Here is a 20,903-nt window from a genome sequence, read left to right as displayed (position 1 = left end):
GTGGTCTCCTCATTATTTTCATCTTGCTTATGTTCACTGGGCAGGTCTGCTGCTGAGAGTGATGTGCACTGGAAGGTGGCAAGTTCACAGACTAACACCAACTGGCCACTTCAAAATATAAATGCTGTTGAACAAAGAAGGTTGGAAAGTTTTAACTCAATTTTCTCAGCTGCTTATAAATCAGAATGATGTTGCTGACTGGGCACTGGAAATCCTTATCTTGTGCATAAAATTAGGCCTCTGTGTCAAATATGGGTTCATTGCAGGGCAAAGCACAGAATTCATTTATTTTTCTCTGCCTAGACTAGCAATGAATTTTTCTAGAAGGCTTTTCTTTGTCATGCAAGGAAATAAATCTCACAAACATTGCAACAGGAGAAACAATGGCTGATGCAGCAAAGGAAGCTGACAACACCTGCTGGATATTCCACATCCTCTGGAGAATTTAGCATCACTAAACTTGCTGCTTTCTGCCGGTGCTGTGTTGCCTGGCATCCAACAGGGAGAGGCACCAGGCTGCTAGGTTTGCAAATTGACAGGATAAATCAATTTTCTTCTAAGGTCTAGTCCTCTAAGTGCTAATGCCATTGCCTTTGACTTTAATGCTAGGAATATTTTCTGGTGGGTTTGAACACCCTATCAAATTAGACAGGCACAGGACCAGGACTTTGCACTGGTCTGAATTCTCTGAATTCCCCAGTGCTTTTGCTTCACTCAGCTGGTGAAAAGGCTTTGCTGAAGGGCCTGTTTCAGCAATGTCAACAGCTTGTAGCAGATCTAAAGGAAGACAGAAATTAGCTCTGTACTACCTGATTTCTTTCAGACATTAGGAAGTCCAGTTTTCCACCAGGGAGTCCCAGTTCTATAAAAGTCTTTACCAGCCGCAGATCTGCACTGTTACCTAGAAATAAATGGTACTTCATAAGATGTAATTCAACAGAAAAATAACTAATATAGAGACAATTTAATACACTCGTCTTCCTATAAACCTTGACACCAGGGAGCTCTTGCTAAGTGCTGCTAAGACAGCTCAGCACACCATAGGATCATGCGTTGAAACAGCAGGAGAACAAGAATACCCACAGCCTGCACAAGGTGGGGCTGGACCTCAGCTCCTGCTGCTGGGGACTGCATAAATGGTGGGGAAGAAAGGGCAAAGATCAGGCCCAGAATAACTCTGTCCCTTATTTGCTGAACAGCAGAGGTAAGAAAAAATGCTGAGGTCTGTCCTTCCACCTTCACAGCTGGTGAGGCTCCCAGGGGACGCTGCAGCCCTGCCAGGGCTGGGGTATAGGGCTGTACCTTCAGCTGTAGAGTAGCTTGCCTCTGTGTATTCACAATTAGAGACGGTGCTGAAATACTGTCAGGCTCCTAATATTTTGGAAGATGCCCCATTCCATACTAGGAAATGCCAGAGTCTTCTGAAATGTTTTGTTGGCAAAGGAGGTACCTCCACCTCGTGAGAAGGACATTACTGCCACTGAAATATTGAATGGTAAACAGTCCCTGCTCAAGCCAGCAAGTGTTTGTTTTCCACCTTTCTGAGAATGCCTGAGATTTCAGAGTCTCTACCCCTCCTTCTCTGTAGTTTCAAGGTTAATGTCTACACCTTTCCCATTGATATCAATAATTTGTCAAGAGACATTTCAAGTTTAACATATCTGTTTTCTGCTTAGAAAGTGAATATGTAAAAAATTCCAAGCTGTTTCCTCTGCAGTCAATAATGATTTTTATTCTCTCACTTTCGAAAGCCAGACACTATCTACCCTATAAGAGTGTTGGGGTGGTTAAATAATGTTTTCATCCTGGTGACATACTGCAAAACAACCAAGCATCTGCAGAAAGACAAGAAGAGTTACTGTAATGCACTCCTCCTGTACACAGAAGGACTGATGTACTTTGGTGTAGAATTCTGTTGAAACAACAACAAAAAGAGTTGCAGCACCCATTTCTTAGAGCAAATATTTAATATTCTCCTTGATCCTTTATTGCAATAGACTGAATAACATAATAAGGACTAAATACTTAGCTAAGATAAATACTTTCCTTAGACTCTCCATTCTTTCATACTTGCTGAACATCTGCCCTTTTTTTTGTTTACACCAAAATGACTTGCAAACAGCAATTCCTCCTGGCCTTACCATCCAATCCATGGACACAGACAACCAGGTGAATTCCATCTTCCAAATTTTCTTCCTCTTCCTCTGGTGGAAAATATGGGATATCAGAAGCTAGTACAGATAAGTCACTGTACAGAAATCCTTCAATCTTCATTTCTTTTTTAAATTTTTCTTTGGCCTGATAAAAACTGGAGAATACATTAATTAATCACAATAGAACTGGGTGTTCAACAACAAACCTTCAAACTAGAAACAAGGAGGCTGGTATTTGCAAGAAGTTATGTTTGCAACTTTCAAGTAGAGACCTGCATATTATTCCTTATCTATTCTGATTGAGAGAAATCAGGATGCAGGGAAGAAAATCTGTTGCTGAGTGATTTGGCTACATATAGGGAATAACTAAAGCCCATTAGCACCTCACACCTGCCAGAGGAATGAAGGATTTACAAAAAATAATTTTCTGGTGACCCATAACAATAAGACTAAGATACAGAATTAGCAATTTTGCATCTTAACAATGTCATCAGCCTTATAGATACTGAAATGCAAAATATATCATTTTGCTAGCATCAGATGCATTTATAGGCAGGTAGAAGGTGTTCTCCCCATTCCTCAGACTGTGGAGTTAAAGGATGCACTTCATATGGTAGATATTTCTGCTTTGGTTTGGTTTGGTGTTCTTTTGAAAACATTTAGTAGCTAAAAGGAAGAGCAGCCTAGTGCTGAAAGAATTAAACTAGCCCCTTTCCCACTCAGGGCCTAAAATTTGACACACGAATTCACCCTGAAGCATTCTGCTGGCTGAAGATGCCAAACTCTTCAGTGGCTTTTAGACTTAGCAAAACTTATCCAGAGCTTTTAGGAATTAATAACAACGTAAGTGTAGAATTAGGTAGAAAACTGGGATGGACCACGCTAGGAGGTATAAACCTTTAAAGCTTGGGGACAGCTTAAGGCCACTTGATATAAGGGTGAGCAATTACTTACATCAGCCCTACTGATTTTAAAGGGACACAAGAATGGAAAATCTAGCGTTCAGGCCATGGACCTGGATTCCTGTGCATGAATACATGCTTAAATATTTTGCTTCACAAAGAAGGAACAAATTTTGTGCTTAGATTAAGCAAGACTTACAACAGCATCTATAAAATGAACCTCAAGATGTTTTCAAAAAATAAAAATAAAGCCTTGGGCTGCAAATGAATGCACATGCAGAGAGCCAACATTTTGGGCAGCTGAATGGGTTGAGAAATTCACATGTTACTGTTTTCCCTCAGCACAGCAGAGGCACCAAACTATAACAGAAGTATACATGTGCTAGTGTGTCAATCTGTGAAATGGGCCACTGTGACATCAAGGCCATGATGTGGCACTTTTGCCATGGGCAATGAAGTAACAAAAAAAAATAATGCCTCTTCTCCAGCTACCCAGGATGCCAAGTCTCCCATTTTTCCAGTTTAAGAGGCTGACCTACCAGCCACTTGGTTGGGCAATGAAGTAACAAAAAAAAATAATGCTTCTTCTCCAGCTACCCAGGATGCCAAGTGTCCCATTTTTCCAGTTTGAGAAGCTGAAGCTGAGACCCTACCAGCCACTTGGTGCTCCTGTTTCATAGTTTAGCTAATAAGTGCAATTATTTAAGCAGAAGAGAAAAACAAGCTATGGCACTGCCGTAGTGAACTATCTGGGATTAATACTCAAGTCTGGGTAACCTTGACTTCATGAAGGAGGGCCAGATCTTAAAGATTATTTAGATGCCTAAATCCCACTGTTTTTCATGAGGATTAAGGAGCTAATGCCTTCGACAATCTCGATCTCTCTGTGTTTTCATCTTCCTGTCTATTTAGATAATTTATTCTATATAAACCATTTGTCTGTTCTGATTATTTATACTGTAATTCCTCAGGCAGCAACTGTCTCTGAATGCAAGCTTACAGTATGTTTACTGTATTAGGGCCCTGAACTTTGTCAGGGTCTCTTGGCATTACAGTAACATTAATGAAGAAAGTAATTAGACATTCTTACTTCAGCATCCTTTCATTGGTCTCTTCATCCATCTCATTTGAATTAGAAGAGACAACTCCGAAAGAGCCCAGAGGCTGGCGTGTGATGGGGAATGCAGCCTGCTTTGTAGAGAAGCCGACCATAGCAGGGGTCTCTTTGAGCACAGAAGAAAAGGGAAGACACGTGGCTGTGCAAGAGACGGACAGGTTAACTACATCAACAGCCTTTCTGCTTTCCAGGGCTACTCCCTCCGTCGTCGCCAAATGAAACCCGGTGCCATTAGCTACAAGTTTATGCTCTTGGCTGTTGGGTTCCTGAGGATATTCAGCCTGGTAGGATCCTGCAGCAAGGTCTGCTGAGGCAGGTGAGTCATTGAGCTCAATTTCTTGTAACCCCTGCATTTCTGCATACACTGCTGGGCTTTCATCAGCAAGAGAGCTACCACACTCTCCTTGCATTGAGCCAAATTCAGTTGAGGTCTCTGAAGGAGCTGGAACAGGATAGCAAAACTCTGGTGCCAGCTTTATGCTTTGTGAGAAACTCTCCTCTCCTGAAATTCTGCTATTGGAGTAAAAGTCTTGTTGTATTTTTAAACTGTCCGGCTTAAGCTTATCCTTTGGATCCTCAATGCGTGTATCAAACTTATCTATATTTTTGTCCAAGTAATTACAAGCCCTTGGTGTTTTTAAGCTGCACTCACCATTGCTCTCCAGTGACTGGCACTCAGAGATATTATCTGGGAGTTGCTCTGGACAAATGGGTGGTCTTGCATTTTCCAAACTACAGTAAGTATCTGGAAAACCTTCCTTCTCCTCCTCCCCTCGTAACTCAGTGTTACTGCTACCGTGTCTAACAGAGGGTTTGGGATGTCCTCTTGGTTCTAGTTGTCCACTTTCAGTGGTGATCTGACACTCAGAAAAGTCCACAATTAATTTTCCATCTCCACCTTCTGTTTCCATGCAACTTTGTAAGTTTCCTCCTGAATCTCCTGAGGTTGCCTCACTGTGTTTGGATATATCCACCTCATCCACAGGCTCTTCTGGGCTACTGATCTGAGGAGCTGAGACAGATTTTGTCAGTTTGGTAAGTTCCACTTCCCTCTCCTCTTCTTCAAAGGGCAAAGAGCTGATGGATGTGAGTGATGCTTGGATCCCACTGGGCAAGCTGGTATTGCTTTCTGTGTGGCCACCCTCCAGGGAATTTCGGTGGGTGGCGTGCCTTCGTACCAAGTGGTGCAGGATCTCTCGATCGCTGGGCAGCTCCAGTGCCCGGCTACGAGCATCAGACCACGCCACCGAACTTGGTTCGCTTTCAATGCCTGAATCGGATATTATAGAGGAGGATCTTTTTATAACCCCTGACATTAGGGTAAATTCTTCACACTCCTCACCTCGTTGCTCCTTTGTGAACAATTTCACTTCAAAGCTGTGCGTGGGCAAAGCTTTCGAAACAGGGAGTGGAGCCTTGGTGTCTGGATCTCCTGTTTTTTCAAGACTGGTTAATTCATTCAGTGCAAGCTCAGATGAAGTGAAATTATTCTTGGGATGACTAGATTCATCTATTTTATGTATTTCAGTCCTGCCTTCCAAGCCATCAGTTCCACATGCTCCACACTCATACTGAGCACTGACAATTAACATGGGCTCACTTTTGTGGGAATCCTTATTGCTAGGTTTCATATCTCCATAGGTAACATCTGCCGCAAGACTACTGTCTTTTAATAAAACTTCCTCGGGTGTTTTAAAGTCTTCTGATGTGCATTCTGTATTGCCTGGCTCTGAGTCAGAAGTAGTTTCCTTACTTGAAACAAAAATATTTTCAGGTTTCCTTTGGCCTTCTTTGTTCGCTGTACATACCTGAGATGTGGAGTACTGGTTTAAACCCTTAGCTGTATAAACAGCACCTTCAGTACCGCTATATATGCAGGAGGGATTCCCCTTTATCCTATCTGTGTGTATTAGCAGAGTACCTTTCCCAAAGTCTCCTTTCATTACTGCAGTGGCATCATTTGATGCAAATTCTTCGTTGTCATCTATTACATCCATTTGAGTATGTGCAGGAATGTCAAAATCTGAGAAAACTTCCAAATTCTGATCTGAAAGAAAGAAAGAAAAAAAAAGTAGTACCTGCAAGAACACAACAAATTACCCCAAGGTGATGTGGGACTTTGAAAAGTGATTGTAAGGCCTAAAAAAGTATGTATATTTATATTATATAAATTATACATGCATTAGAGGTATATTACAAATGCAAATGCCAGAGTGCATTTAACTAGAATTATACTCACTAAACAGTTATAGTTATGCCAAAGAAGACAATAACAATAAAATACACTTTTCTCAGTATAATTGTATCTAAACTGCTAGTTTTTACAGCATAGGTAAGAGAAACAAAGCTGACACTTCTTTGTATTCCTGCTCTCATACGACATTGTTCATAGTATAGCTCTTGCTTGTGAGTCAGTTTAATACTCAGTTTAATAGTTTAAATATCTGTAATAGGCATTGTCAAAATTTAGGCAGTTGGATAACTCTGGAAGAGTGGAAATTTTGGACCACAGGCCATATTCACTAGACTATGGTGACCTATAATTTTAATACATATTTCTTCCTTGCTAATCTTAATAGTTGAGTAAAAAGAAAAGGGAACCAAGGGCTATGAGGTTTTACTACAAATCTGGGGAATGAAATAATTTCTTAATTAAAAAATTTATTTAGGTACCCAAGGGGAATATATTTTCTTGGGAAACAATGCTGCCGTTCAGGGACAGTGTTGGTCTTTATGCTGAAATTGTGCTTTTTGTTCTGAGTTTTCTTACCACTAGATGTCACACTGGGGATGAAATTCATAGTGCTGTTTTTCCTTTAAATTTGTACTGTAACAAAAATCCAAAAGATTTTGTTTTCTTTCTAGATTTTTGCTTCTAGCTCTTGTCACTAAACAGCTTACTTTGAAGATGAAAAATATGAAGCTACAGAAAATATCCTAGTTTGCTACTAGGGAAAACAGAAGAATTCAGCTATATTACATAGTGGATCACACTCTGATCCAAGCCAGAGTCAGCCCAAGTGATGTGAGATCGCTTACCTTGGGCTGGGAAAGTGAACCTCCCTCAGCTCAAGCTGTTTCATGAAGCTGTACCTTGTGGTGTTTCACTCACCTTTGCAAGGCATATCCATGTACCTATCTTCAAAGATAACTGGGAGCGTGTTCCAGTCCCCATCTATGTCGAGGCATTCTGCCGGAAGCGGGGGCATGCTGGTGAAGTACTCTGAATTACGAATTTCTGTAGAAATCTGTCCATGACTTTGGATCCTGGCGGCAAAGTACAAAAGAAATTGAGTGTTTGAGTAGTTATCGTGCTGTTTCTCCATGACTCCTGCAAGCCCGGCAGCAAAGCTGGATGTGTAGGCCGAGGACAGAGGCAATGTGCTTGAAAGGAGAAGAGACAGTACTGCATGATGAGGGGGTACCCAGAGCTCCTAGGAGGTTTCCCATGAGTTGGTTTCTATCTCTCAGTTAGATATCTACAGCTTGCACGCTCTCTCACTGCAAAACCTCTGCCTTTTTGAAATTGTTCCAGCTGCCGCTGCCACAGGCTCCTGTTAGCTACCATAACTCATTGCTCTCCTCCCAGGGGTCACTGCAGCTGGCCGAGACTGGATCCCTCAGCTGGCTTTCTGGTCAGGAAAAGAGGTCTGTCACTCTGGCTGTGGCGAGGGTTTCAAAACCCAGATGCAGAAAGCAATAATCAAAAATTTGGTTGAGCAGTGCAGGGAGGAACAAGGCCAAGAAGGATGCATGGCAAGCCCTCTATCTCATTTATACCAGTCCTCAGAGCACTGCGATATCTCACATACATATGCATCTGGAAGAGCTAAGACACGTCAGTTCAGCCACTGCCTGCTGGCAAAACTAGAATAACTGTCTATTTCCATCTTTTGGCCCATGTAAAATGCTACCCGGCTTTCATCAGTGAATGTGACATTAAACTGGCATACAAATGTGGGTTCAGCTATAATAAATATAATAATTTTTAGTTCTGATGAGCTTTCCTATGTAAGCATCTTCCTCAAAAAATGGGGAAAACATCAAATACAAAGTTTGTTTATTTGTGTTGACTCTTTGATGAATTAGTCTGCTTATCCTAAGGAATAAAGAGGAAGGCAACAAGCTTTTCATAGGTGGTCAGCTGAAAGCAGTTCTGCACAGATCCCATAGGACAGCACAATGGCAATATTTCAGATTATAATTGACAAAAGGCAGGTAATCATCATGTGGCAGTTAACTGGAAAAAACACACTTTACACATTATGAAGCAAAACTCAAACAGCAGGTTTGTAATTCATGTCAGCATGGAAGATTCCTATGTCTAGACACAAATACCTTGTTCAGAACAGCATATCAGCTTCAGCTTCAGAACATAATTGTTGTTGTCTATCATTTGCTCTTACCTGTAGGCCAGTTATTTTTTCCTCAAAGATAAACAAGTCATTGATTGCTAAAACATGACTCAGACAGGAGTCACAAACAGCTAACTGCTCATTCTTGCCTGCAGCAACACCTGGGCATTTAGAGTTAACTCTTAGCACCATAATAAAGTTCTCACTGACATATTAATTAATAACATCAGCATTTTACTAAAGACCACACGTAAAAATAATAAACTAAACTTGCTTCGAGACAAAAGATGAATAATTGATATTGAAAGGTGTGAGAAAAAATATTTTTTCTGTAAAATATTGGGAGGATATGTCACCCACTAGAGGCTCCTACCCTGTGTGATACCCAACGTATTGAAAATGGTGTGTCCTCTTCTGTCTAAGCAGTCAAATGCTGCCAGGCATGTAGGTGCATGGGCTCACACAGAACTCACAGCAACAGTACGGGAGGCAAAAAAACCCTCGTCTGGTAAGAAGGAAGAAAGAACTGGGGAAAAAACTGTTACTGTTTGAGGTGGTTGTGCAGCACCTGGCATGCTGAGAGCTGATCTCACTTGGAGACTCTGTGAACTCAATTAATACTCCCTACTGCCACCCCCAACATTAATAATACTCTGGCAGCCAAGACTCTGTTTATCCAACTACATCATCTAGCAAAAACAAAAAGAAAACATGACTCTGCCATGAGGCCTGCATAGACCGAATTTACTACATAGACCAACTTTTAAAGTTTGTAAACTATTTTACTTTTTTTTACTTAGTCCCCTTGATAATCACCGAGGAAAAATTATGTTTATCTGTAGGAAATGGGCTAGTTCTGTGGCTGCCTGGAGAAATAAAAGCACTTCATGTAATTAGGCTTCCCTCTATGCAGGGTTATGTTTGTTTGCATGGGGCCATGAGTGTCTGCGCCCTCACCTCAGGATCTTGACATGGGGTTTTCCTTGTACATAGCTCACTTAAAACCTGACATGGGAGGACAGCTGGGCCCCTGCAGCCATGGTGCTGCTCTAATTTGGCAGAACAAGGTAGCCTTGTACAACCCATCCACTAATGAAGTCATGGCCCTTTCCATCAACACTGAATCAGCCCTAATGTCCCTAGTGACAGCTCTGAGAAAGTAATTTTCTTTGCATGAGGTCAGAAGCAGATGTCTCACTTAAGCCTCATCATTATGACAGCACCTGACGTCATGGCCTTTAAGCCCCTTCTGAAAGACGGGTTTCCACACTGGTAATGCTGTGGTCCCCCCATGGTGACAGGCTGTTTCAGTGGACAAATAGTCCGGACATCACTCATTACTCAGAAATTCAAACCTGAGCATCTTTCTTTGAACTCTGCCTTCAGGGGTCAGGTCCTGAGTATTATCCATCTGCCCCACTTGGGACTATTGGCTAAAACTGAAGGCAGGATTTGCCCTGGTGTAGCTTTAAAACTGGATCCTCATACTGCCCAGCTTGGTTCCAAGCAAGAAGTGTCAAGCAGAAGGAAATACTTACCTTGCCAATGTTTTATAGCATATTTTTATGAATGCAGCCTAGTGCAACATTTGTTTTCCTGGACTGTTGCACTGTTGATTCTCGGTCAATTAATTATCAGCCCTGAGCTCACATCATTCCCACAGTTCCTCCGGCTAATGTGGTGGTATTCCCCATTCCCGTCCTCCACTGCTGCATCTAGTGAACATCTACAGCTTTGCACTGGCTGTTTAATGCTCCTGTCTACATTTAAAGATCCTTTCTACTATAGAAAGTAGGGCTAGACTAAACACCAAAAGAAGTCCATGACTGCCTGCCCCAAAAAATGTATATTAGGGATGGTAAAAAGCAAATTTTTAAGTGTTAAGCTTTCACTGTTTGTCAGCAGTTATTTCCCATTAAAAGTACCAGCACTGGATCTGGTGTAGTGGGTTTAGGAAGTTAATTAAAGAAAGATATAAAAAAATATTTCTGCCTGCCCTGAGGCTGGTGGTGGTGGTGGAGATATGCTCTGAAGAGGAATGCACCCAGCTGCGACTGAGAAGAGAGATGGGGAAAGAGGATCTCCTGCATTGTATCCCTAGAATATAGGAATCTTGAAATTAATAATTTCTGGGGTCTGATCAGAGTCACTTACTTTTGACGCTGATTTCAATGGTTTTACAATATGGAGCTAGAACAGACTCAGTGACTTCTCTCAAAACAAACTCCTCCATATCCAGCAGAAAAAGACCTCAGTCTTGATTGCAAAATGTTTTAAACTACATTTTCAGTTGTTCCAGTGACAGGGGAGGGTTAATGAGTTACTTACAGGCCTTCCTGGAACGTCAGCACAGCCAGTTTCTGGTGCTCGGTATAGAAAAAGGCTTCCGAGAATCTCCTCACCTGAGGGGGAAACACAGAAGTTAAACCTAAGATCTGCTGAAAGGTGTCATGCCAAGTACAATCAGGCTAATGACAGAGCAGTGACTGTCAGGACCAGATTCCTTAGTATGCTCTGTCTGCATTTCACCACTCTGGTGACAGAAAAAAACAGAGCGCTCAATTCTGCTTCACTTTCCCAGTCCAGTGCAAAGCAACTGGTGGTCTTGCATATTTTGCTGGGAGGTAAGAAGTGTCCCTTGACAGTAAATCAACATTTGCTTACATGCATCTTCTGACTACTTCTCTAAAAGCTGTCAAATTTACCATTTTCCCCTGTATTCTTAAAGTGGGGAAGATTTCTTCCTTTCCTACCCCGCAAACCGTATGACAGCAGTGGAGTGAGTTACTAAATTAGAACAATTCATAATTGATCAACTCTTCTATGGGAACATCCACAGTGACTCCCAAGAGAGTAAAGGAAGTCTTATATATCAGCCCAGGGGAGAATAAGCCCTATCATGGCAGAAACACATCTGCCTATGACATGATACTTACAAATGAGAGCTCTTCAAATCTCTTCATGGACATTAGATCTGTTCAATGTTGGATAATCAATTACAAAAGAGCCACAGATCTGAAGTGGCTGGCAGAGCTCAGAGTGTGAAATAAGCTATAAAAAATTCAGTGCTGCTATCTGCCCTGGAATAAGCTTTGAGTTTAAATGAATCAAGCATAATATGCAATCAAATGTACTAAGCTGTTAAACTGCAGCCCATACATTACTAATAATATTTGTAAAAGTGACCTCTGTTACAGTGTCAGAAAATGGCAGCAAAAAGCATATGTCATAGCTTCTCAGCATCTCCCTAAATCCCAGCTGTGCTTTAACAAACGGGCTTTCTAAAAAAAGGACTAGCATCCCTTCGAAAAGACTGTATCTTAATAATATGACTTTTCATCTGGGGCTCTCAAACCATTTTCCAGAGCTGGGAAAGTATCATTACACACAGTTTATATGGGTAGGAACTGAAGCACACAAAGGTATGTAATTTGCCAAAGGTCAAGCAGGCAGTCGGCATCAGTCGAGGCTGGAACAAACCACAGTCTGGGATTCACCTTGCTGGAGCTGGGAGCATACAGAGTTGGGTCCTCTGGCTGAAAGCCACCCAGGTCCTCTCAGAGTCAAGGAAGACCTAGTCAAACTAACCAGGGGAGTCTCAGCATCAGTCACTCAGTCACCTCTTCCTGAATTTTATGCCTCCTTTTTGCAAGCTGAACCATGCGGAGAGTTGTTCTGGTCACTCTGGAGAGTAACCTGACCTCCACTGACTTTGACAGGAACCAGAACATAAGCTGAGATGTCAATACCTACACTGTAGAGACTCCTAAAGCTAAGCAAGGTGAATCCTACCCTTTTCTCTATGTCCCTACTCTAATGATTAGATCAGACTATGAGTTCAGCTCAGGTGATGTGCTGACCTGATGTCTGGTCAATAACCAAAAACATCCTAATGGAAGACACAGCACTGGCTGAACTAATCAGACAATCAGATCTGACAAAGTTAGCTCAAACGACAAGTGTTTTTGTGCTTTCTTTATTATCAAGTACAAGAAGTAGTTTCCACATGAACATTATTAATATTTTGTTGTGTGCACCTCACTAGAAGAAAGGCAAGAACTATCTATATATATATATGTGTGTGACATAGTGAAGAGAACAAATCTATATTCCTCATGGTAGTTTTGTGAAAGAAGTTGAGATAAAATCATCTTTTTGGTTATTTTGTCATTGTGATGCTTGTGCTTTTTAAAACAAATGTTTATGCTTTATGGATATCTAGCAAGTACTGGCGATATCTACCTCTTCCCACTAACCTCCTGTTCCATGGTCTGATTCTGGTGTTCAAAGTGCACTCATTTTACACAGGATCCTGTGTCCCATAAAAGCAACAGCTTTCATTCCAGAAATTGAAATCTGTAATTTCAAATCCTGGGCTTCACCTCTTCTTCACCTCTTGCCCTGCTCACCCCATTTCAAGTAAATACTCATATGGGCAGAACAGTACTGGAAATATATATCCAGATAAATCATTAATGTCTATCAGGAGGTTATCATTACTGAACTTGCTTTTAACTTCTTAACTTTACCCTTAGCATGTGATGTTCCTGAGTCAGATAAGCTGTGACTTCTGGATGGAGTGTTGCCACCTCCAGGAACTGGGTCCACAGGGCCAGGAGGTGGGAGCAAAGCCAGGCAAGGTCCTTGCTTATCTGTTCTGCTATCTTCTCTGGATTGCTCAACAGCTGGAGGAGAGAACGGACATTTTTGTGATCAAGAAGGTGTCATGAAGGAAAATCAGTTTGTATGTTAGATTAAGTCCTTTTAGGAACAACAACAACAACAAAATTCCTCTTGATTTAGAATTATTATTAAAGCTCCTATTTTCAGTTATTTTACCCCAAATAAAGCTGGTGAGATTTTTGCTTTTACTCTTTAAAAGCCACATATTTTAGTGCAAAGGGTCTCAGCTACACAATTGGAGAGCCAGAAGTGGGAACAGCCTCAATTTTTTCGGACACTTTACTACAGATGTAGTAATTGGGAAAAAAAATCAAAGACAGTGGGCTCCGAATTATCCACCAGATGGTGCTGGATCCTCTGAAATAATCAACCATGGCCCATCATCTCCTTTCTGATAGCAAAAGAAGCCTTCTCAGCCATGTCACACTAGGATACCAGATGGGTGATTGTGGGGGGGAATGAACAACAAACCTCAAACCAAAACATTGTGTCCTCAACACATGATGAAAACAGACATCCCAGAGTCTGCTGGTGCTTCTCTCCCACACTAGGACATGCTGGGGCTCTCCGTGCCCTCCAGTTCTAGGCTGCAATTCTGCGCTAAAGCTCTGCAGCCCAGGAAGTGCATGTCAGCAGCAAAGTCTTGCATATCAATCTCCCTGGTTTCACAATTTCTTTAACAAGAGACAAACATTGCATTTTACCTCCATGTTTTGGCACAAAGAGTACAGGACTGAGCCTTCATCTATTCCTGGGGTCCCCACCTGCTTCCATGAAACCGGTAATACTACCAGAAATACTCCAGAAATAATACCAGAGGAATCTCTTATCAGTTCTTGGCCAGGTCTTTTTTCGGTTAGGACTGCAGTCTAGCTGAAAGCCTGCTTATTTTTCACATTTTATTATGCAGGTAGTTTCCAGATTGATGACACTGCAAACTAAGCCATGATTAAAACAAATTGTCTGTGTGAGAGAGAGAAACAGAGAAAATGCGTGTGTGGATAATACAGATATTGTCACTGAGTTTACATTGTTCGGGTGCTATTCTGTTTTAACGACTTGTCCAAAATGGCACAAGCTCCAGTACCCATTCTGGTACTGGAAAAATCAGGGGGATACTGGTAGACAAAAGATCCTGCCCAAACATTTCTCTTTGCTGAGTCAGGGCACTACTTTATTTACTGCATTCAGTTTTATATGCTGTATGTCAATTTTTTTTTTTTTTATTTAGTCAGTAAGCTGCCTCTTACATCATAAACTGAAAGCACAGTCTTCAAAGAAGATGCATTATTAATGCAAGCCATACTAGGTATAGGTGTATGATTGATAGCGATTTTTCTAGTTTACTGGTTCTTAACCTTTTGAACATATTAGGAAGGAAGGAAGGAAGGAAGGAAGGAAGGAAGGAAGAGAGGAAGGAAGGAAGGAAGGAAGGAAGGAAGGAAGGAAGGAAGGAAGGAAGGAAGGAAGGAAGGAAGGCAGGCAATGACTACTTCTAATTGTGAGAGTCTTATTGCACTGCCACACACAGGACAAGAACTTAGCAAAACTAGTGATGCAGGTCAAATCCCAGGGACTCAGTTCCTCAGAGCAAAACCCAGCAATTAAAATGATCACCAAATGTGATTCTGGCTACTCCATTCACATACCTGCTGCTGGGCTGTTCCCTGTGACTGCACCTTTCAAGCCCCACTCAGGGTAGTCTGACTTTAACAATACTGTCACGCAAAACAAATCGAGAGGGTTTTTTGAGGAGTTATTTTTGCTTGTTTTTTTACAAATCAATCACACAATTAAAAAACATTTCCCTTCCACTTTCTCCTGCATTGAGTATCTGCTGTGTTCTTGGGTTGAATACAAAGCTATGGTAGGTTAAACTCACTTTTTTTCCTTCTTTTCTTTGTATTTAATTTTGAAAATGGACCTGGCTCTGGTAACACAGTGGCAACAGGAGACTAACCCCACAGGCTTCTCTCTGTATGGTTTTTAATAGCATTTTCTTCCCTTATAAATGACTGTTTTTCTTATGTTCTGCTGAAAAGAAATGGTTTCAGTTCACAAACTCCTAGAGGCAAAATACGGGGAGAGCATTGCCAACACTAATCTGTACACCATATAGAGGTACATACGACTTCAGCACTTACATTGCAGTGATGGCTAATGCTGCGCGTATGTCCCACCAAAACTGTACAAGATCTCAACATGTATGTCTTGAGAGTCTCTGCAAATTCACTGTCTTTGCCATCAAATTATGCATAGATGGATAGAAAGCTATCATCCCAGGATGCTAAAGCAAAATATTTTCATGGCGTAGAGGAAAAACAAAGTTTTTATAACACTCCAGAGAACTAGATGTTCGAGCTCTTGTGTTCACCTATCCGTTGCTACACTGTTCCCAGCAGCTTTCAAACAATAGTCAAAGCAGTCTGGCTTTACTAATATTGCCATGCAAAACAAGTCAATAAGCTTTTTTGGGAGAACAAGAATTGGACAGGAATTAGAAAATACAGAGAAATTAATGCTGGCGTTTTCTGACGTATGCGAAGCCAATATGGAATTTCCCAGACTCATAGAAAATAAGTCCAAAGAAGACTCTAGATTGTGTTGTCTGACCTCCTGTACCCTTACAGCTTCTAAATCTAGTAGAGCTGAGCCCAATAACTTATGTTTTTTCTAAATCAAATTTATATGAAATCAGATTTCTTGCAAAGTATCAAAGTCATTACTTAAAATTAAGAAATTTGCCATTTCAAAGATTTTCTTGACAAACTTTAGCCCACCATTCGTAACTGGAGTGTGAATGCAATTCCAGTTTGGTTTGACTTCAGCTTCCCTCCATTAATTGCTATTTTGTCATTCTTCCCTATGCTGTCCCTCCTGCTAATAAACTGAGCAAATAAAATCTATTGAATCTCTGATTATAAAGCATTTTCCCCAGTGGTCAGCTGACGCTTGCATTTCTTCCTGGCACCCATAATGACTTGTTTGTGTCTCATTTGAAATAAATATGGCAGAAGCATGTTCAAGAGAGTAGTTCAGTCACTTCTATGTCAAAATCACTTTTTTCTTCCCATGAGCCTCCCTACACATTTAGGCATTTTTATTTGAAAAGATATGGTTGTACAACCTGCCAAAGTATCTTTTCTCCTGTCAGCATAAAAGCTGTTAGTGCAACCTACCTCCAAATAATTTTTTTCTGCATACTCTGTTACTCAGGACTAGGCTCACTGAAGGATGTTAAAGCAGTCCAGCTGGTGACTTGTTAAAAGTGACAGAAATGTCTTGTAAGTGATTAATCAAAATTATGTGAAATTGTTGGTAGAAGAGAAACATTCAACAAACTTTCTGATGGCACCAAATTCCCTTTCTCCCCGCTCTGGTATGTGACTCGGCTGTCTCAGTGCACTTGAAAAATGGATTTGAAAAACATATGGGCAGATTCTGTTGAAGAAAATACCTGCAGCTCCGTCCAAAGCTGAGATAACGTCTCTTCCACAGATAGCTCCTCTAGGGAAAAAACACAAAGAAAGAGATCAGGTTTGAGAACAGTAGATGTGAAATGTTAATGCTCTGCTGTTTATTCATGTGAGAAATAGGTCATTTTATATTCTTCCTGATGATAGACAAGTTTCTGCTTGCATGTGGGCACTCCACAGCCCACCTTGTACTGGTGCAGGTGCAGGTACAACTTCTGCTCGTGTAACCTGGACCACTAAACCTGTAGAAGTTCTGGAACGTTGTCAGGACAAAGACAACAGAATTTGGCTTTTCATTGTCTACACTCTCTTTTACTAGAAGTTTGCTTATTAGCCTTTGGCATTTATGGCCAACTCCAGAACTGAATGCAAAGTTTCACCTTTGCAAAGTCTGAGCAAATGATGTGCAAGAAATGGTTCTCCTTGTTGTGCTACGCAGGACTGTGTAAGCAATACCAGATGCCTGAGTAGTAAAAGATTGGGCATCTCTGTACTGCCTTGTGGAGTGTGAAGTACCTCTCCACTCCTAGAGCAAGCAGTAGTGCTTTGATGTAGTCCTGAGAGAATCCAGCACAGGGACACTCCACTTTAAATGCACCACAGACTATAAGGCAAAGGAGGACATAAATCAACTCTCCAGCTTTGGCAGCTTGATTTTGTAATGCAGGACTTTCTAATAGTATCTGTAAAGAAACAAAGCAGAACAACAAACAGGCTAATCTCCTCCCCAATCCCCAAATGACTCTTCTTAAATAGTACTAAGGAATGGGAAAGGACAGACTGAGATGGGTAGCGCCTTGAAAAGACCCATCCTCAACTGGTAAAATTTGGGAAAGAATCATTCCCACTTTTAATGTCTAAACTAGGCTTTTTTTTTTTTTTAATATACTACTCAAGGAGCTGGAAAAAAGAATTAAGAAAGTCTGCAGAGATTTATAGTCTTGGATTTATCTTAACTATCTTTAGAAACTATGACGAGATTAATCTGACCAATATAGATGTTTACAACTGAATGAGTCATTTACATTCTCCCCCTGGGCAAGTGGAGAAAAATGAGCAAGTACAAGGTGCAGTTCATGTCACCCCAAGGCAGAAAGCACTACTTGTCAGATAACATATTTTATTGTCCTAAATGGGTCTGTTTCTCCCCAATGATTGTAAGGAGACAGATGTAAAAATTTGCTTATATTCATCATACTGGGTGAATCTTACACCCCATGATTTTGCTGAATTTTGCTGAGTTTTGCAACAGGCGTCAGAAGATTAGCCCTAAAACCAAATCTTCAGTAGATTTTCAGACTGCGAATAAAATGATGCAAATAGCACTCTGCTCAAGAGGCTAAAAAGGGTATTTGCATTTAGCAAATTTGCATGCGTTACAAGTACATTTGCAAATTAAGTGCCTGCTTCAGTACCAGTAGTCATTTGAAAACCAAACTAATTGTATTTAGAAAGCCAATATGTGCTCTGGGGTGGTTCTCGAGTTGTGGTGAACCAACCATACATAACTCTGCCATCTCCCAGCCTATAAGCCTGTGCAGGTGAGACACAAATTATCTATTATATGTGCCTGATAACCAAGATGCTTGAAGTGTGAGTTTTGTTGCATGTTGGATTCTGTCTGAGAGCTCGTAAGTTGCAAACAAAAATGCTGTAATTTTTTTTTTTCTCATAGCTGGATTGAATAAATCAGTATGTGCTCTTCCCACCCTATGAGTTTTAGGCTATCTTGAAGGGAAATATATGTTGGGGAACAAGACATGAAGTGGAAAATAGGAGCTATCAAGTCTATAATTCTGTAAAGCATAATGTATTATGTTTGATAGTTCTTGTATACAAGCACTATACAGTAAAACTGGAAAATGTTTTTTGCTCCCTTTTTAAATCTCCTGGCCAATGCAATCAACTCTCCTAATATAATTATCTCTGCAACATAACAAACTGATAACTTCAAAACCTGTATACAGAAATACAAAGACACAGAAACACAGATGTGAAATTGTGAGCCACAATCCTTAAATTCAAAGAAACAGGTGGGGGAGCAGGAATTAGTCAGGGATGTGCCTCATTTTCACAGGAGCTCATGCTGTCATTACAAACATGACTAAACACAAATTACAGAGCTCCATTCCGCAAATCCATCCAGCCAGCAGTTGCACATTGGACCTAACAGGCCTGACCAGCCAAAAAAAGCTTCTGCCAAAACCAGGAAACCTATTAAACAATTGAATTAGGAAGAAAAGCAGAATCAATTTAAAGAGCAAGTTGTAATTATGTAATTGGCAGGGAAGAAATACATTGCAAATTGTAAATGAGGGAGTATGTTTCAAAAACACTCATATCACCTTTCAGATTTTTCTTTTCAGTTTAAAAAAAATGTTTGCTCAAGAGGAAAAAATACGCTAGAGTCTTCTCCAGATTGCATGGCAATTCAGAACTGGAAGTTCAAGTCTTCAAAAAGCAACTGAGGCCAAAAATCACTGAAAGGCAAGTATTTTGAGAAATTTATCAAAACATTTTACCCCTCTACGCATCAGGCCACATCCTATAAAAGGACTTGCATAAGCTGAGAAGGCAGTCATCTTTACCAGTGTGTCAAAATAAACACTAATCAGAAAACAGGGACAAAAGTCCTTTAAAATCTCTGCACAGCCCAGAAATTTTGATACTAAAATGTGTATTGAAAATGCAGCACTGTAAAATATTCAGTGATTTTAAATGTCTGTTCACTTACCCAGCTTCAGCTGTGGTAAATCAGGAATCTCCTTCATTATGAGGGTGTAGTACATGTGAAGTCCTCTTTGAGCATTCAAGAGCAGAATACAGAGGTCCTTATGCCATTTGTATGCATGCTGCATGCAGTTTTCAGATGGGACATAAAAGCTGCCCTGTGTAACAAAAGTATCAAGAAAATAAAATATGGAGCTTAAAATTCATGGTCTCCATTTGTCCTAGAGGTTTCTACAAAAATCCAGTTGTGGTCAGCCTTTCATTTCTAATCAAGCATTTGGCACCAAAGAGAGATTTTAGCTATCCCTACCTCCTAGCCACCTAACTAGCTAGATGTGTAATCATAATAGTATCTCATTCTACATGTACATTTTGCCCAAACCATACCAAAACTATTAGGTCCCAGCAATGCTGTCACATGTACAAAGACCCTCAGTCCAAACAGTCCAACAGCGAAGTCCGTCTCTGTCCTTCACACATGTCCCACTGTGGAGCCAATGTCTCCCCACAACATAGATAGTGCTGTGCAAAACACACCCTCTTTGCTATGGGAGGAGGGGTGGAAAGGTCTATAAAGATGGCTACATTCACTTTCCTTTTTCCTCATATCCTCTTATTCCCTTCTGCAAAGGTTGTAGCTTGATGGTATTGTGGTATGCTGTGTTATGCACATTAGAGAAAAACATACAGATGGCATTGCTATCCTATCAACAAATATGAGCCACTCTGTACTCCAGGATCAATGTCTGGATTAGTATATCTCTTGTGGGAGGAGATGTAATTGGACAGATCACAGCATGTTTAATACAGAAATTTCCCAAACAACACATTTACACTTAGAACATAAGCTGAGTTTACATTAGGGCACCATAAATCAAAAGTTTTCACTTCTGTCAAAAACCACCACTTGTACAAATTACTCATATTTGAAACTTGCACTGCTCAGATTTAAAATAAAACTATGTATTAAATTGTGGGTTTGTTCCTAGGATTTCATGGAGAGTTGCAAGGAGTAGTATGACAACTATCAGTAACAGCTCATATTTCTGAGGTCTCTGTATGCATTTTACAATTTTTATCCAACGATGCAGTAGAAAGGTGTGTGAGAACTTGCAATCAGAGATTATATCTGGTTGTTGTTCCCCCAAAGAGGAGTAAGTTATCTGTATTGCAGGAGAAGAAAGGGTTATGAAAACAGAGAAGTGAGAAAGCCACCTAGGTGCTCTGTCCTTGAACTCTATGAAACATCGAGTAAATTGAGAATACATGTAGATCTGCTTTTTACAGCATATGGGCTGCACAAAGACGCCAGGATAGCACTTTCACTGTTGCATGGCTATGGAGAATAGGAACAATTTGTAACTTAGTCCACTGCTTATCACTGAGTGGGTAAGAATACAATTCCTACAAGCCAACTAGGTACTGATTGCCTTTTCAGAGGCTGTCGTGGTTTAACCTCAGTCGGCAACTGAGCACCACACAGCCAC

The 20,903-nt window shown here is 40.8% G+C and overlaps 1 protein-coding gene across 1 annotated transcript in view; it reads right to left on the bottom strand.

The window, feature by feature from the left end:
• Positions 1 to 20,903, bottom strand: part of FAM135B (family with sequence similarity 135 member B) — a 157,391-nt gene that overhangs the window by 7,330 nt on the left and 129,158 nt on the right. The window contains exons 7-14 of the mRNA XM_009285085.1: positions 19,421 to 19,574; positions 16,668 to 16,717; positions 13,057 to 13,212; positions 10,856 to 10,929; positions 7,285 to 7,439; positions 4,146 to 6,219; positions 2,142 to 2,308; positions 810 to 901 (exon numbers count right to left, since the gene is read on the bottom strand). Coding sequence (XP_009283360.1) covers positions 810 to 901; positions 2,142 to 2,308; positions 4,146 to 6,219; positions 7,285 to 7,439; positions 10,856 to 10,929; positions 13,057 to 13,212; positions 16,668 to 16,717; positions 19,421 to 19,574 — 2,922 coding nt within the window. The remainder of the gene's footprint in view (positions 1 to 809; positions 902 to 2,141; positions 2,309 to 4,145; positions 6,220 to 7,284; positions 7,440 to 10,855; positions 10,930 to 13,056; positions 13,213 to 16,667; positions 16,718 to 19,420; positions 19,575 to 20,903) is intronic.

Source organism: Aptenodytes forsteri, unplaced genomic scaffold (genome assembly GCF_000699145.1).
Source record: "Aptenodytes forsteri isolate BGI_AS27 unplaced genomic scaffold, ASM69914v1 Scaffold182, whole genome shotgun sequence".
Taxonomy (NCBI): domain Eukaryota; kingdom Metazoa; phylum Chordata; class Aves; order Sphenisciformes; family Spheniscidae; genus Aptenodytes; species Aptenodytes forsteri.
This window is presented reverse-complemented; position numbering and strand designations above follow the sequence as displayed.